Genomic DNA, 17,607 nt, shown 5'->3' on the forward strand with positions numbered 1-17,607 from the left:
TTAGTTCTCTGAAGTGCCCTGCGAGGTATTTCAAAGAGCCTGTATATACGAAACATCATATTTACCATTGAAGGTTTTTGCATTAATTAAAATAACTAGTATATCTTAGAAGTCGTGTTGACCTCTTTTGTTCCTAATGCCAGATTTGAATTGACGCAACTTTGACAAGATGTAAAATTCTTAAGTCCCAAAAACCTTTCGGCCGCAGCCACAACAATGTCCAGTTTCTTAGACTTCTTTGAGATTTGTGCCTTACAGTTTATAACTGTAGCTCAGTTGGTAGAGCATGGCGCTTGCAACGCCAGGGTTGTGGGTTCGTTTCCCACGGGGGGCCAGTATGAAAATGTATGCACTCACTAACTGTAAGTCGCTCTGGATAAGAACATCTGCTAAATGACTAAAAAAATAAAAAATTACTGTGGTAATGAATGCCACAAAATCCACCTTTTTAACACACAGGGTATCTTTTGACTGGCAGCAAACTTTTACTACAGGCTGTGGTGCATCCCCTACCATATCTTCACTAGCATAACTTGTTTTCTTCACCATTTTCAACACCTCAAACGGGTTTCCCACATATGCATCCTTACTCAAACGCATCCCAACAAGAAGCAATTCATTATCATTCATACATGTATCCTCCACTCCAATTTTAGACAATTTCCTTTTTGTTCCAGTTTCCGCTACTACTGTTGTCCATTCAGAACATTCGTCTTCACCAACTTTGCTCGACGCACTGCTTGATTCGATCTCAGCATCCACTTCCACCATTTTTCCGTCTTCTGAAAGGCATCACTGGGGCTGTGAGGATTTATCCATTCGTCTTGAGGGGTCCTCACGGTTGTTGATTGCCAGGGTATTCAGAGCCATGGATACAGTGGCGTACCGCAGTTTTGCAAGACCCCCACGCTAGGTCAATTATTTAAAACAATTTAGGAAAACATTTAGTTTTAGGAAAACAATTACTGCAATTCTACACATTTTGCTATGGGGCAGGGAGAACATTTGCAGATTTATAGCCAATCTCATGCTATTCTACAAATGTTGCCATGAGTCTGAGAGAAAATGTTACTGTTTTAAAGATTGACAGGGCATTCAGTCTGGTTGGCTGCGCAACTTTATTGCAGCGATGATCATTCTGAAAACAGCGGGAAGATTCGAATCGTTCTGGCGCGAGGGAGGTTGAAGAAAACAACAGACAGGACATTAGCCATCTCGGAAACAAAGGCAACTACGAATTGATAACTTTATGTAAGTTACTCTCTATGTTACTGTCAGGACGTGTTTTTGACTAACCGCACGGTGAGCCAGTGTGGATTCAGATAAGCTAGCTAACTAGCTAGTTAGTTAACGTTAGCTAACTTAGCTAGCTAGCCATCGTTGTGAATGTGGTTGAATGCAGCCAGCTACTCTCGAAATTTATAGATTGAGCTGGATAGGCTTGACAGTCTAGGAGGTTGATTATGTATTTTCACTTCCTAACTAGTCTTGTTCCAAAAACGTTGCATATAACTAGCTACTGTAAGAATGTTGAACGCACACAAGTGTAAGAGTCAAAGCTTCATATGCGTTCTTTATTGGCAACTTTGTTACTTGCAACGTTTTTAGAACGGCATTGTTTTCCTGAAGCATTATTTTCTTGAGACAAAAGACATCAAGCGACAACAAAAACAAACAATGGTGTAATCAACCGTTATATTTTGGGTTATGATAGTGGAAGACATTTAATAAGCCCATGGGGCATTTAGGCTTTATTCAAGATTCATATACAGTACCAGTCAAAAGTTTGGACACCTACTCATTCAAGGGTGTTTCTTTATTTTAACTATTTTCTACATTGTAGAATAATAGTGAAGACATTAAAACTATGAAATAACACATATGGAATCATGTAGTAACCAAAAAAGGTGTGCCACCTGTGGCGGCAGGTAGCTTAGTGGTTAAGAGCGTTGTACCAGTAACCGAAAGGTCGCTGGTTCTAATCCCCGAGCCGACTAGGTGAAAAATCTGTCTGTGCACTTGAGCAAGGCACTTAACCCTAATTGATCCTGTAAGTCGCTCTAAGAGCGTCTGCTAAATGACAAAAAATATATATATTTGAGATTCTTCTAAGTAGCCACCCTTTGCCTTGATGACAGCTTTGCACACTCTTGAGCATTCTCTCAACCAGCTTCATGAGGTAGTCACCTGGAATGCATTTCAATTAACAGGTGTGCCTTCTTAAAAGTTAATTTGTGGAATTTCTTTCCTCCTTAATGTGTTTGAGCCAATCAGTTGTGTTATGACAAGGTACGGGGGGTATACAGAAGATGGCCCTATTTGGTAAAAGACCAAGTCCATATTATGGCAAGAACAGCTCAAATAAGCAAAGAGAAATGACAGTCCATCATTACTTTAAGACATGGTCGGTCAATCCTGAAAATGTCAAGAACTTTGAACGTTTCTTCAAATGCAGTCGCAAAAACCATCAAGCGCTATGATGAAACTGGCTTCATGAGTACCACCACATGAATGGAAGACCAAGAGTTACCTCTGCTGCAGAGGATAAATTCATTAGAGTTACCAGCCTCAGAAATTGCAGCCCAAATAAATGCTTCAGAGTTCAAGTAACGGACACATCTCAACATCAACTGTTCAGAGGGGACTGTGTGAATCAGGCCTTTATGGTCGAATTGCTGCAAGAAGCCACTACTAAAGGACACCAATAAGAAGAGACTTGCTTGGGCCAAGAAACACGAGCAATGGACATTAGACCTGTGGAAATGTGTTCTTTGGACTGGAGTCCAAATTTGAGATTTTTGGTTCCAACTGCTGTGTCTTTGTGAGACACGGTGTGGGTGAATGGATGATCTCCGCATGTGTATTTCCCACTGTAAAGCATGGAGGAGGAGGTGTTATGGTGTGGGGGTGCTTTGCTGGTGACACTGTGATTTATTTAGAATTCAAGGCACACTTAACCAGCATGGCTACCACAGCATTCTACAGCGATACGCCATCCTATCTGGTTTGGGCTCAGTGGGACTATCATTTGTTTTTCAACAGGACAATGACCCAACACACCTCCAGGCTGTGTAAGGGCTATTTTACCAAGAAGGAGAGTGATGTAGTGCTGCATCAGATGACCTGGCCTCCACAATCCCCCGACCTCAACCCAATTTAGATGGTTTTTGGATGAGTCGGACCGCAGAGTGAAGGAAAAGCAGCCAACAAGTGCTCAGCATATGTACGAACTCCTTCAAGACTGTTGGAAAAGCATTACAAGTTAAGCTGGTTGAGAGAATGCCAAGTGTGTGCAAAGCGGTTATCAAGGCAAAGGGTGGCTATTTGAAGAATCTCAAATATCAAATATATTTTGATTTGTTTAATACTTTTTTGTTTACTACATGATTCCATATGTGTTATTTCATAGTTTTGATGTCTTCACTATTATTCTACAATGTAAAAAATAGTAAAAATAAAGAAAAACCCTTGAATGAGTAGGTGTGTCGAAACTTTTGACTGGTACTGTATGTCAAAATGAACATTGACTGAACCGCAGGAAATCTTCCAGCCTGTGCCCTTTTTAATTTTATTGAACAGCTGGGCCTTTACCATCTTATTTTTCAGCAATATGAGTCATTGTGAGCTTGAGGATATAACCATGCACTTGAATGACAGGATTTCATCCACAAGACGGGTCTTGGAGCTGCGGACAATTGGTATGATGATCTGGTGTATATATAGGGCTTGTTATCTCATGTAGTTAAACACTGTTTCAGCTAACAGAGAAATGATCCCACCCGATCAAACAGTAACTCAATGGTTTTCTGACATCAGGTAATGCATAACATAATTTAAACTTATCATGATTTATTCCCCATTTTCAGCAAAAGATCAAGACAAGCGGATCATTCTAGGGAAGATAGGACAAGATGTCCTTGCAATAGATGGACTCCTTGACCAGTTTGAGAAATGTGTTGGCCGCCAAAAAGATCTACTGAAGCATTTAAAGGTATTTCATGCATTCCTCACAATGCATTTTTAGATGGGTCCTTTTAGCTTGTCTGGATTGCAATATCTTTAAGTATGCTATTTGTACTGTATGTCTGTGTGAAATCTGTTATTTGTGTCACAGGAACTAGAGGGGTTCTTCCAGGAGGATGTGCAGGATGGAAAGCACCTTAGGGACAACATGCCCACACACATGCCCAGGAAGGGACAGCCAGCAGTCCAGTAAGGATAGCGTGTGTGTGACTGTGTGTGTTGGAGGATGTCATAAGAGGAGAAGCTACTGAGTGCAAACAGAGTAAATGTGTTGTCCTCTATTTTGCCCCTCCATTGATATCCCAGTGGAAGAGGGCCTGTGGGTCAGAGTGGACCTGTGGATGTGCAGCCAGTCCAGCAGGAGCACCCCAGGAAAACCTCCAAGAACCAGATCAGAGAGATGGAATTCATCACCAGCCCAGAGTTTGATACCATTCCTCAGTTAGTCCCCCTCAGCAGCACTCCGTCCACATACTGCATTGCAGCTTTATTTATTTAAGATGTTACTGCAGATCTGGCAGTTTTATCCGTTTAAAAAAATTGTTATTGTAAGATATCTTTCTTCTGTAACACTCTCTCTCTAGGTACATGAAAGGCCGTTTGACATATGACCAGCTAAACACTGCTGTGGAAAGCATTAACACAGCCGTAACAGGGAAGTACAAGATCTTGCACCAGCCAGCAAAAACCCTGAATAATGCCACACGCAAGCTTCATCAACGATTTAAGGAGGAAGAGAACAAGGACACTAAAGGTACCTCAGTCAAACTACTGTTCTAAAGGTACCTCAGTCAAACTACTGTTCTAAAGAAGGCTATGTGCTTTGCTTTCCTTTGACGCACAAAAGGTTGATCATTGCAAAGAGTAATTATCTTCTCTGACCCAGATGGTATTGTTATGACAATATTTGGTCAAGGATGGCCACCTGCATACTAATGGAAACAAACTAACTTCCCATCTCACAAAAGTCTTGCAACCAATATAATGTTATTTATATGGGGGATACAATCTTCCCAGCTCTGCAGATTTAGCTGTGAAGAGACTTAATCATTAGGTCATTTGTTTTGGTACTGTCCATTTGTAGCTTGTTTTTGGTCACAGGTCCAGGAATTGCTGAAGGATTGCAATATTTACCTGGAGCTAACCTTGAAGATAGCACTACTTGGTGATCTGAAAAGTCATAGTCAATCGATCAATAATATAATAAAACTTTTAGCAAAAATGTTTATTTTCAATTTACAATCTGTAGAAACAATGAGAATAGAAGGGTTCAGAACTTTTGTGAAACAGTACAGTTGAGAAGTAGAAATCCAATATGGATGGTGTTAAGAGATAGATGGGAGGGGTTGAATGGAGCTGAAGGTTGGGACTAATAACAACAAAATAACTCATGTAAAACATACTGTGTCCATAATAAGTATATAGGTTGAGAACTTTTATGAAAGAGCACAGTTTGGGGGATATGGCATGTAGAGGCAAACCAGATGGACATCATGAAAATGATCTGAGAGGTTGAGGGGCGAGGAAGTTCTGGAGTAAAAACAAACTTTGACTGTGTCCATAAAATGTATATAGTATGTACAAGCTGGAAGTAGAGGCATATGCGTTGTTGTTCAGTAGTTTACTCCAATTAAGGGAGGGGTGGTGGGGTTGGAAAATAATAAAGGAAAATAAAAAATGTTTAAAGGATATGTATACACTACCAGTCAAGTTTGGACACACCTACTCATTCAAGGATTTTTATTTTTACTATTTTTTACATTGTAGAATAATAGTGAAGACCTCAACTATGGAATCATGTAGTAACAAAAAAAAGTGTTAAACAAATCAAAATATATTTGAGATTCTTCAAATAGCCACCCTTTGCCTTGATGACAGCTTTGCACACTCTTGGCATTCTCTCAAACTGCTTCATGAGGTAGTCACCTGGAATGCATTTCAATTAACATGTGTGCCTTGTTAAAAGTTAATTTGTGTCCATATTATGGCAAGAACAGCTCAAATAAGCAAAGAGAAACGACAGTCCATTACTTTAAGACATGAAGATCAGTCAATGCAGAACATTGTTTCTTCAAGTGCAGTCACAAAAACCATCAAGCGCTATGATGAAACTGGCTCTCATGAGGACCGCCACAGGAATGGAAGACCCAGAGTTACCTCTGCTGCAGAGCATAAGTTCATTAGTTACCAGCCTCAGAAATTGCAGACCAAATAAATGCTTCACAGAGTTCAAGTCACAGACACATCTCAACATCAACTGTTCAGAGGGGCTGTGTGAATCAGGCCTTCATGGTCAAATTGCTGCGAAGAAAACACTACTAAAGGACACCAATAAGAAGAAGAGACTTGCTTGGGCCAAGAAACACGAGCAATGGACATTAGACTGGTGGAAATGTGTCTTTTGGTCTGGAGTCCAAATTGGAGATTTTTGGTTCCAACCACTGTGTCTTTGTGAGATGCGGTGTGGGAGAACAGATGTTCTCTGCATGTGTAGTTCTCACTGTAAAGCATGGAGGAGGAGGTGTTATGGTTTCGGGCTGCTTTGCTGGTGACACTGTCTGTGATATACAGTATTTAGAATTCAAGGCACACTTAACCAGCATGGCTACCACAGCATTCTGCAGCGATACGCCATACCATCTGGTTTGGGCTTAGTGGGACTATCATTTGTTTTTCAACAGGACAATGACCCAACACACCTCCAGGCTGTGTAAGGGCTATTTTACCAAGAAGGAGCGTGATGGAGTGCTCCATCAGATGACCTGGCCTCCACAATCCCCCGACCTCAACCCAATTGAGATGGTTTGGGCTGAGTCGGACCGCAGAGTGAAGGAAAAGCAGCCAACAAGTGCTTAGCAAATGTGGGAACTCCTTCAAGACTGTTGGAAAAGCATTACAAGTGAAGCTGGTTGAGAGAATGCCAAGAGTGTGCAAAGCTGTCATCAAGGCAAAGGGTGGCTATTTGAAGCATGTCAAATATAAACTGTATTTTGATTTATCACTTTTTTTGTTTATTCAATATGTGTTATTTCATAGTTTTGATGTCTTCACTATTATTCTACAATGTAGAAAATAGTAAAAATAAAGAAACCCTTGAATGAGTAGGTGTGTCCAAACATTTGACTGGTACTGTGTGTGTATTTGTGTATATGCAAAAAATAAATAAAATATAAAACATGGGGGATTGAAAGTGATGCAGACAATTACATTGACGGAAGTTACAATATATCTGCAGTATTAAAGCTGATCTTTAAGAAAAACTTCCCATTTCACTACTCCTCTGTGTTCCCTACAGGTCTGTTTTTCATTGTAGAGGCGGACATTAAAGAGTTCACTCAGATGAAGGTGGACAAGCGCTTCCAGGGCATCCTTAACATGCTGCGTCACTGCCAGCGTCTGCGAGAACAGCGAGGGGGAGGTATCACACGCTACGTCCTGCTGTGAAAGGAGCAGAGATGGAGAAAGGGGGGTTGTCATTGAGCTTGATCTTAAGACATTGAGTTGTCCTCGGTCTCCAGCATGATCTATCATATTGACTGAGGGAGGGGTGAAAATAAAACAAATCATTCTGTGGAGAATAGTTGTCAAAACGTGTATGTGCCTGGTGAATAACTATTTTTTGGGGTGGGCGGGGGTTAGTATTTGAATGTAGTTTCGTTCATACATCTTTTTTTATTCAAATGTTGTTGTATTTGCTCATTTTAATTGTATCATCCACATGAAGATCAATGTGACTTTGTCCATAACAACAATGTTTAATATTGGTAGAAAGGCAATAAATATTTTTGTAAATAATAATTTTGGATCAATTGTTATATTAATGTCAATTGTGTGCAATGTGTAAGAATCTCTTTCCAGATACCACTTGACATTGCAGGATGCACATACGAAGTTGGATCTTATTCTTCCCTACAAGGATGTGCATTTGTTTTTATAAGGGCACAGGTGTGCTTGCTTTGATGTTTGATCCTTTTGGTTACTAATTTCAGCTGTATAAGTTAACATTTAACCAGTTTCAGTTAGACATCTTTATTTTGTTTGTCACATTTGCCCCAATGCAAGGCATTTAATTGAACCAGGGACTAGCTACATACAGTATGTCACATGCCTTGACACTCCTGTGTGTGTTTGTAAGTTTTAATTGCTAGTGCCATTTTTATTTTATTTGGACATTTTAATCATTTAGCAGACACTTATCCAGAGTGATTTACAGTTAGAGCGATCATCTTAAGATAGCTAGGTGGGACAGCCAAATACCACATAGTAAGCAAATTTTTTCTCAATAAAGTAGCTATCAGCAAAGGCCGCTAGTAAGGGGGGGATGCTGCTGTGCTGTGGGATTATTTATTGTTATTTAAAATACGGACGGACGAATCTGGGTTTGGCGGATGCCCGAATGCATAGTACTATCTGTAAAGTTTGGTGGTGGAGGAATAATGGTCTGGGGTTGTTTTTCATGATTTGGGCTAGCCCCTTAGTTCCAGTGAAGGGAAATCTTAACGCTACAGCATACAATGACAATCTTCCAACTTTGTGGCAACATTTTGGGGAAGGCCCTTTCCTGTTTCAGCATGACAATGCCCCTGTGCACAAGTGAGGTCCATACAGAAATGGTTTGTCTAGATCGGTGTGGAAAAACTTGACTGGCCTGCACAAAACCATGATCTCACCTTTGGGATGAGTTGGAACGCTGACTGCGAGCCAGGCCTAATCGCCCAACATCAGCGCCCGACCTCAATAATGCTATTGTGGCTGAATGGAAGCAAGTCCCTGCATCAATGTTCCAACATCTAGTAGAAAGTCTTCCCAGAAGAGTGGAGGCTGTTATGGCAGCAAAGGGGGGACCAACTCCATATTAATGCCCATGATTTTGGAATGAGATGTTCGATGAGCAGTTGTCTTCATACTTTTGGCCATGTAGTGTATCTGTCCTGACATCATCATCTGTGATCCACATCAAAAGTATTAAAATTACAAAAGTACACCACCATGTCAGTATTAACAGATAAATGTGGCTTTGCCAAACAAGTGCAGTTATTGTTACCTTATTTTTATGGAAACATGAGTGTAATAGCTCTGAATAACTATTTTCTCAACAAACTAACAACTTCTATTAATTCTGGGGGAAATTAGAAATAGTTTGAGAACCATAAATGTTTGACCTACCCAATCTCCATAACGTCACGGCCACCCTCTTGGTGTTACTGCAGTTCATAAAGGAGCTGGTGAACACCACATGCCTGCAGCGGTATAGTATCTCCTTGAAGCAGTGTTAAGTGACTTATCTGGTCCTTCATCTTCTGCATCTGGGGTCTCTGTGTGCCAGCCGCCTCACCTCAGTGTATGGGAGGTAAGGACCAGAGGAGGCTGGTGGAGGAGCATTATAGGAGGACAGGCTCATTACAATGAGCCTAGGATCCTATAGCTCCTCCCACCAGCCTCCTCTGGTAAGGACCATGGCGTAGTGGTAGACAGTGTCAGGCTTCATACTGGGCCTAGACTTGGGGAATGAAACCTGGTCATGTAAGGCCTTTGGCCTCTTATTTGAAGGTGTGTTGGTGTGGTTACTATTTGATGTAGTAGAACATTAATGATGTTGATTTTGTCCACTAGACTTTCCAGAAAGAGATGCCTGTTGTTGAACAACCTGTTTGTCATTGACGGTGCTGTGATGATGCTGTTGAGCAAAACGGCCATGTCCTTTGAGATGATCATTGTTGGACATTTCCTCTATGGCATTAATGCAGGTAAGCTGATTTTCATCTTACGAATTGATATTATTTTACTGTAGGCCACAAAACAAGGTAATCTTTATACCTGTCTTTTAATATCTCACTAGAGGAATTATGCTTCCAAACTGTGTCTATGATGTGGTTTGTCCTTTCCTGTATGTGCTGCAGGTGTTAGCCTCAGTCTCCACACCATGTACCTGATGGAATGTACCCCCTAAAGGCTGTGAGGAATGGTGGTTTGTGTCTGTGCCACCTTTGTGTCTATGGGGAAGTTCTCAAGTCAGCTTCTGGGGATCAGGTGAGCTATCTGGTTCTAGTGTATCAGTCAGAGATGCTATTACAATTTTAACATGTGGTGAACGAACACTATGTGATGCTATGTGATAGCCTTCTGTCCTTGCAGTGAGTTATTGTGGACAGAGGACGGTGACCGTGGTTGCTGGGCTTCAGTGGTGCGACCGCCCTGCTCTAGCCTGCCACCCTGCCTCTCCTCCCAGAGTGAGAAAGGTAAGCACCTGGGTGGAGCTCTGTGAGGAATATGGATTGGTAACAGGTTGCCTAAGGATAACTACCTTACCATAAATGTATTTGCAATTAGTGTTATCATAGTCATCCTCACAATCATCATTATCATTATGCCTGACTCAGCTATCTTATTGGGCTTTTATGTCCTTTTCCACCTGTGTATCTTATTGGGCCTTTCCCCCCTGTAGCCATTCGCAGGCTGTGGGGCAGCAAAGACCACAATGTGGAGGTGGAGTAGATGCTGGTGGAGCACGCCTCCCTGAAGGGGGTCCGCAGCTCACTGTGGTGGACCTGATCCTGGACCAGGCCGTACGCTGGCAACTCCTCCTCATCACCTTCACCACCCTGCAGTTCTGTGGCATTAATGCTGTGAGTTGATGGTTGAAGTCGATCCATGAGATCAGTGTGTTTAGAGTTAGAGTGAGCAAAAGGGTATACAAATGTAGAATGGCATGGTTATGTCACTTTCTGATCAAAACCTACCTAGAGTCTTACGTTCATTCAGTTAGATACAGTATGTCTGATTGACTGAGTGATGAACTCTGTCATTCTGCTCCTCTTCACGTGTGCCTTTACTCATTTGACATGTTCCGTACGGCAGGGATCCCCACCCACCAGTTGCGCCATGTTGCCTTGGGAACCGGTCTGTGTGAGATTTCCACCTCTGTGGCCTGTGTGAGTCCTATTTCACCATATCTCTCAATAAACCTAATTAACCCTATATTAACATTGAGGAACTGTGAACCCTGCGAAATGAAAATGACCATGCCTCATGTTTTGGTTGACCTTTAAATGGAGGGGTTTGTCAACAGGACAAACCCCTCAAGCCTGTAATTACAGTGCGTTCAGAAAGTATTCACACCACTAGACTTTTTCCACATTTAGTGCACACAATACCCCATAATGTCAAAGTGGAATTATGTTTTTAGAAATGTTTACAAATTAATAAAAAATGAAAAGCTTGAGTCAATAAGTATTCAACCCCTTTGTTATGGCAAGCCTAAATAAGTTCAGGATACAATTATCTGTAAGGTCCCTCAGTCGAGCAGTGATTTTCAAACACAGATTTAACCACAAAGACCAGGGAGGTTTTACAATGCCTAGCAAAGAAGGGTACCGAGAGCAAGGAAACCGGTCAGGGATTTCACCATGGGGCCAATGGTGACTTTAAAAGTTAGAGTTTAATGGCTGTGGTAGGAGAAAACTGAGGATGGATCACCAACATTGTAGTTACTCCACAATACTAACCTAAATGACAGAGTGGAATTAAGGAAGCATGTACAGAATAAAGATATTCCAAAACATGCATCCTCTTTGCAATAAGGCACTAAAGTAAAACTGCAAGAAATGTGGCAAAGAAATTAACTTTATGTCCTGAATACAAAGAATTATGTTTTGGGCAAATCCAACACAACACATCACTGAGTACCACTCTTCATATTTTCAAGCATGGTGGTGGCTGCATCATGTTATGGGTATGCTTGTCATTGGCAAGGACTAGGGAGTGTTTTCTGATAAAAAGAAACGGAATAGAGCTAAGCACAGGCACAATCCTAGAGGAAAACCTGGTTCAGTCTGCAGTCCAACGACACTGTGAGACTAAACTGCCATTCAGCAGGACAATAACCTAAAACACAAGGCCAAATATACACTGGAGTTGCTTACCAAGACAACATTGAATGTTCCTGAGTGGCTTAGTTACAGTTTGACTTAAATCGGCTTGAAAATCTATGACAAGACTTGAAAATGTGTGCAAAGCGCTTAGGTATTTACTCAGGAAGACTCACAGCTGTAATCGCTTCCAAAGGTCATTCTAACATGTATTGACTCAGGGGTGTGAATACTTATCTGAATGAGATATTTCTGTATTTTATTTTCAATAAATGTGCAGAAATTTATAAAAACACGTTAACTTTGTCATTATGCGGTATTTTGTGTAAATGGTTGAGAAAATACATAGATATTTTGAATTCAGGCTGTAACACAACACAATGTGGAATAAGTCAAGGGGTCTGAATACTTTCTAAAGGCACTGTGTGTCATAAGAGTGCCCCCCTGTGGCGTGTCATTTATCTGGAGTCGACAGTGAAACTTCTACTGTCACTACTTGACACTGATAGTTAACTCCCCATTGGTATGACAGGTGATGGTAAAAGCGGAGGTGCATGCACTTACCACAAATTCCGCTTTTTGCTAAGTTCGCCATATTGTACATTGCTTTCCGTTACTCTTTTTTTGTATGGTCATTAGCATAGTATACATGATCCCAATTTTAGCTTCAAGACACCGGCAATTTGAAAAAACGAAAAAGTAGATTGTGCTGATTTATTGGCACATTGAACCTTGTCGCGTACCGTAGTTTAAAAACTCAATGTATAGTGCTAAAACAATGACGTCATACAGTTGAAGTTGGATGTTTACATACACCTTAGCCAAATACATTTAAACTCAGTTTTTCACAATTCGTGACATTTAATCCTAGTAACAATTCCCTGTCTTAGGTCAGTTAGGATCACCACTTTATTTTAAGAATGTGAAATGTCAGAATAATAGTAGAGAGAATGATTAATTTCAGCTTTTATTTATTTCATCACATTCCCAGTGGGTCAGAAGTTTACATACACTCAATTAGTATTTGGTAGCATTGCCTTTAAATTGTTTAACTTGGGTCAAACGTTTCGGGTAGCCTTCCACAAGCTTCCCACAATAGGTTTGGTGAATTTTGGCCCATTCCTCCTGACAGAGCTGGTGTAACTGAGTCAGGTTTGTAGGCCTTCTTGCTCGCACACGCTTTTTCAGTTCTGCCCACACATTTTCTATAGGATTGAGGTCAGGGCTTTGTGATGGCCACTCCAATACCTTGACTTTGTTGTCCTTAAGCCATTTTGCCACAACTTTGGAAGTATGCTTGGGGTCATTGTCCATCTGCAAGACCCATTTGCGACCAAGCTTTAATTTCCTGACTGATGTCTTGAGATGTTGCTTCAATATATCCATATAATTTTCCTTCCTCATGATGCCATCTATTTTGTGAAGTGCACCAGTCCCTCCTGCAGCAAAGCACACCCACAGCATGATGCTGCCACCCCCGTGCTTCACGGTTGGGATGTTGTTCTTCGGCTTGAAAGGTCCCCCTTTTTCCTCCAAACATAACGATGGTCATTATGGCCAAACAGTTCTATTTTTGTTTCATCAGACCAGAGGACATTTCTCCAAAAAGTACGATCTTTGTCCCCATGTGCAGTTGCAAACCGTAGTCTGGCTTTTTTATGGCGGTTTTGGAGCAGTGGCTTCTTCCTTGCTGAGCGGACTTTCAGGTTATGTCGATATAGGACTCGTTTTACTGTGGATATAGATACTTTTGTACCTGTTTCCTCCAGCATCTTCACAAGGTCCTTTGCTGTTGTTCTGGGATTGATTTGCACTTTTCGCACCAAAGTACGTTCATCTCTAGGAGACAGAACGCATCTCCTTCCTGAGCGGTATGACGGCTGCATTGTCCCATGGTGTTTATACTTGCGTACTATTTATTGTACAGATGAACGTGGTACCTTCAGGCGTTTGAAAATTGCTCCAAAGGATGAACCAGACTTGTGGAGGTCTACACATTTTTTTTGGAGGTCTTGGCTGATTTCTTTTGATTTTCCCATGATGTCAAGCAAATAGGCACTGAGTTTGAAGGTAGGCCTTGAATACATCCACAGGTACACCTCCAATTGACACAAATGATGTCAATTAGCCCATCACAAGCTTCTAAAGCCATGACATCATTTTCTGTAAACTTCTGACCCACTGGAATTGTGATACAGTGAATTATAAATGAAATAATCTGTCTGTAAACAATTGTTGGAAAAATTACTTACTTACTTAACCGACTTGCCAAAACTATAGTTTGTTAACAAGAAATTTGTGGAGTGGTTGAAAAACGAGTTTTAATGACTCCAACCTAAGTGTATGTAAACTTCCGACTTCAACTGTATCTGCCATCTTAATGCACGTTCGCCATTGATAGCACAGGAAAAAGCCTGCTCCTCTACAGGGATTACCTATGCATGGCAGTTACCCTGGGTCTCCTGGGTCACTCTACCTGCAGGTGAGTCACACTTTATAAGCAACACACTGCTCTGTCATCAACTACATAGTTTGTGGGTGACATCTTTTCCATGAATGGAACAATGCTCATTATGAATGAATGAATGTCATTCATTCATAATGTCACAGAATGTCCTTATATATTATCACTGGGTTACATCAATCTTTTACAATGGGTGGCAACATCAGTGGTTCATCAATAAGCCACACCGTTTGTTGTTATTTGTTGTTCAGATCCAAGTCTCCTGGATGCCTTACTGCAGTATAGTTCTCATCTTCACCTTCTTCTTCTCCAGTGGACCAGGTGGGTCCTATAACCTGACGTAGAACTAAACCAAGCTAAAAACAAATCAACTTATTTAGCTGGTATTTTCATTGTTTATTGCTCCTAGCTGGAGTGACAGCACCTCTGCCTGGTGAAATATTCAACCAGTCGTTCAAATCAGCAGCCTTCACCATCGGTTGCACCCTCAACTGGCTGGGGCTGCTCTTCCACCTCATAGCGGTGAGCACATCAGCCTCTCTCTCATACCTTGTCACATACACAAACAGGTATAACAGTTGTACTGTAACTATTATGTGACAGTGAGTACCTAGATTGTAATTACACGGTTATTACATAGGTATTGGGACTCTTATTTGTTAAGTGGGAACGTGGCAGCTGATATCACACCCATACACACATGCAATCACAGTATGTTTATACACGGGAGAAGTTGGACTACTTCTGTTTCCTGTCAGGGTTGTTTGTGTGGTACAAAGTGCTTGAGACCAAGAACCACACCATCACGGAGATCACTGTCGAGATTCAGAGGATGCATCCCAGCAGGGGATCCTCAGGGTAGGGAAAGATGAGACCTCATGAACCCCATCATATCAAGCCATGCACAACCACCAAACTCTGAACATTTGCCATCATCATTGACATTGTGTCTGACTTGTACATTGTTTTGTCCTTCCTGTTAAAACATTGTCTTTGTGAAAACTCCTCTGTTAAGATTTGCCCCACACCCAAGCCATTTCCAGTCTAATGTCATCTTAATGGCAAATCAATAATTTTGACCTTTGGGATGGTGAGTACAGTGTGATAAAACTGTTAAGTCTCTGGGCCCCCTATTAAAGTCATTTGTTTAGTATTGTGAGCAGGCCCAGGTCTCTGTCGCTATCAGGCTCTGGCCCCAGGCAAACAGGCACTAATCAGGGAGGGAGAGGTTTTACCTCTGACACTCCTAAAGTCAGCATACTGTATGTGGTTTACTGATGAACAAGTTACATCACTTAGGGCATGATTCAATCAGCTCGCCTTGAGTTCCTTATTAGTGAGTCTGGGCTTCCATACACAGCTTATCTGTCTTATTTATTACACTCATTTTGAGATAATATTTTTTAAATTACTGTGGTGTTTAGGATTATTATCAGAATGTTTCAATGGAAAGCTATGTCTACTCTCACCTGTATTCGGGGGAAAAGTGTTATAGGTATACAGGTAACTGCAACCATAAAGGAAACACTTGAGTAAATGAGGGATACAAAGTATATTGAAAGCAGGTGCTTCCACACAGGTGTGGTTCCTGAGTTAATTAAGCAATTAACATCCTATCATGCTTAGTGTCATGTATACAAATGCCCAGTTGCCCATTATTTTGAGTACCATGGCTTGAAGAAGAGATCTCAGTGACTTTGAAAGAGAGGTCTCAAAGAAGCATATGGGGTTTAAAGGCTGTGTGTGTGTATGTGTGTGTGTCAGTCAGTCAGTCACCAGAAATCTCAACCTTATTGAACACTTATGGGATATTCTGACCCACTGACGCTATTCTGGAGGCTCGTGCTTGCCCAACACCCTATTAACCCTCCCGTTGTCCTAGGGTCAAAATGACCCGCCACTGTGTTGAACCAACTTTATTAAATTTTTATATTTTTGGGATCATTTGTGAGATCACAAATGATCCAAAAAAATATAAAAATTAAATAAAGTTGGTTCAACACAGTGGCGGGTCATTTTGACCATAGGACAACGGGAGGGTTAAGACACTTTATGTTGGTGTTTCCTTTATTTGGGCAGTTACCTGTATGTGGCCTAATGTAAAACGAATTGTTGTTTTCTTTAGTACTTTCATTGTGTCGTTGTTTTTTGAAAGTCGTTCAACTTTGCTCATATCGCAGAAGTGCTATCAGCAAACTCAAGCCAAACGCACGTCCCCCTCTGCATGTGTGCGACTGATTACATTATCTCGGTATTTTAAGCTAGCTTCCAGTCCGCTGTGCGTTTGACCAATTCATAGACTAGATAGGATGCGTAGGTCCCAGAGCCCCCGCACCCACTATTAACTACCGAACCACGAAGTTTAAAGCAAGGGAGTGGCTGTTTACTGACGTGTAGTGAAACCCTTTACGCGGACATCTGCGTATTTTGGAACTTTAAAAGCCTCTCCAGTTAGTAGGCTTCTAGTGAGATGACAGCTAGGACTTATAGTGAGATCTGATATGGGTAGCCTATATAGAGAGGCTGTTACCGCGACGACTATGGAGGATCCGACTCGGATTGTGACAGATCATCCTACTAAATCGGATACAGACCCGAGCATTTCACCCGATGTGCCTTTGGTGAAGAACATGGACTATCAGCACAAGTGAGTTATTATTTGATATAGCATAATATTTATTACACCCATACATGTATGACGTGTAACGCAGTATTGGGCCCAATCCTACACCAGTGCTTACAAAACTGCCAATACTGTAGTATAAATGAGACACAACCTGTACAGTTGTGCATAAGGTCATAGGGCATGTACTGTGACATATACACTATACACTAATTGGCTCAGCTTATTTTTTTCATTTTAAAACTACCTGGAACTTGGAGAAAATGTGCCTTCTATTTTTTTTACATGTGCAGATTCTGACAATGTACAGAGAGATCTGGCAGACAGACTCACATTACCTGTTCTGATTGGTGGACGGGAGTGGAGATTAGGAATGGTATGTCAGGTCAGGGATGCCTTTTCTTTCACACCTCGATTGTAAGAGTCACCCATTTCTGTTCTTCCTCCACATTATAGGCTAGTTGTTTGGCTGAGGTCTAAAGGAGAAGAGCATCTCAGGTCTTCAGATGTTCTTGCCTTGATACAAGTTCTCAGTCACTCAGGTGTAAATCACACTTGGTGTAAATCACACTTGGGGACACTTCGATATCCCCTTACACCAGTGTTAGGTATATTATTTAACCAATTAC

General features: G+C 41.3%; 1 protein-coding gene and 1 pseudogene across 2 annotated transcripts; both read left to right on the forward strand.

Annotated features, from left to right (window-relative positions):
• Positions 1–1,154: 1,154 nt before the first annotated feature.
• ska1 (spindle and kinetochore associated complex subunit 1) lies at positions 1,155–7,812 on the forward strand. Its single transcript, XM_084159016.1, has 7 exons — positions 1,155–1,251; positions 3,607–3,698; positions 3,867–3,991; positions 4,115–4,212; positions 4,330–4,464; positions 4,608–4,777; positions 7,319–7,812. The coding sequence occupies exons 2-7, from the start codon at positions 3,611–3,613 to the stop codon at positions 7,465–7,467; spliced, it is 765 nt and encodes a 254-aa protein (XP_084015142.1). The 5' UTR covers positions 1,155–1,251; positions 3,607–3,610; the 3' UTR covers positions 7,468–7,812.
• Positions 7,813–9,176: 1,364 nt separating this feature from the next.
• On the forward strand, positions 9,177–15,217 carry LOC311127450 (solute carrier family 2, facilitated glucose transporter member 9-like; annotated as a pseudogene). The gene is made up of 10 exons: positions 9,177–9,271; positions 9,637–9,770; positions 9,924–9,962; positions 10,143–10,262; positions 10,469–10,649; positions 10,845–10,972; positions 14,293–14,373; positions 14,607–14,676; positions 14,765–14,877; positions 15,068–15,217. The product of its transcript is annotated as a solute carrier family 2, facilitated glucose transporter member 9-like (transcript).
• The last annotated feature ends 2,390 nt before the right edge of the window (positions 15,218–17,607 follow it).

Source organism: Coregonus lavaretus (assembly GCF_964263955.1).
Source record: "Coregonus lavaretus genome assembly, chromosome: 4".
In the NCBI taxonomy this organism is placed as follows: domain Eukaryota; kingdom Metazoa; phylum Chordata; class Actinopteri; order Salmoniformes; family Salmonidae; genus Coregonus; species Coregonus lavaretus.

Excerpts from the sequence above, each read along its gene's own strand:
- ska1 (XM_084159016.1), top strand. The coding sequence starts at position 3,611 with ATGAGTCATTGTGAGCTTGAGGATATAACCATGCACTTGAATGACAGG. Across the intron at positions 3,699-3,866 it reads CTTGGAGCTGCGGACAATTG|CAAAAGATCAAGACAAGCGG; the intron begins GTATGATGATCT and ends CCCCATTTTCAG. Across the intron at positions 3,992-4,114 it reads ATCTACTGAAGCATTTAAAG|GAACTAGAGGGGTTCTTCCA; the intron begins GTATTTCATGCA and ends TTTGTGTCACAG.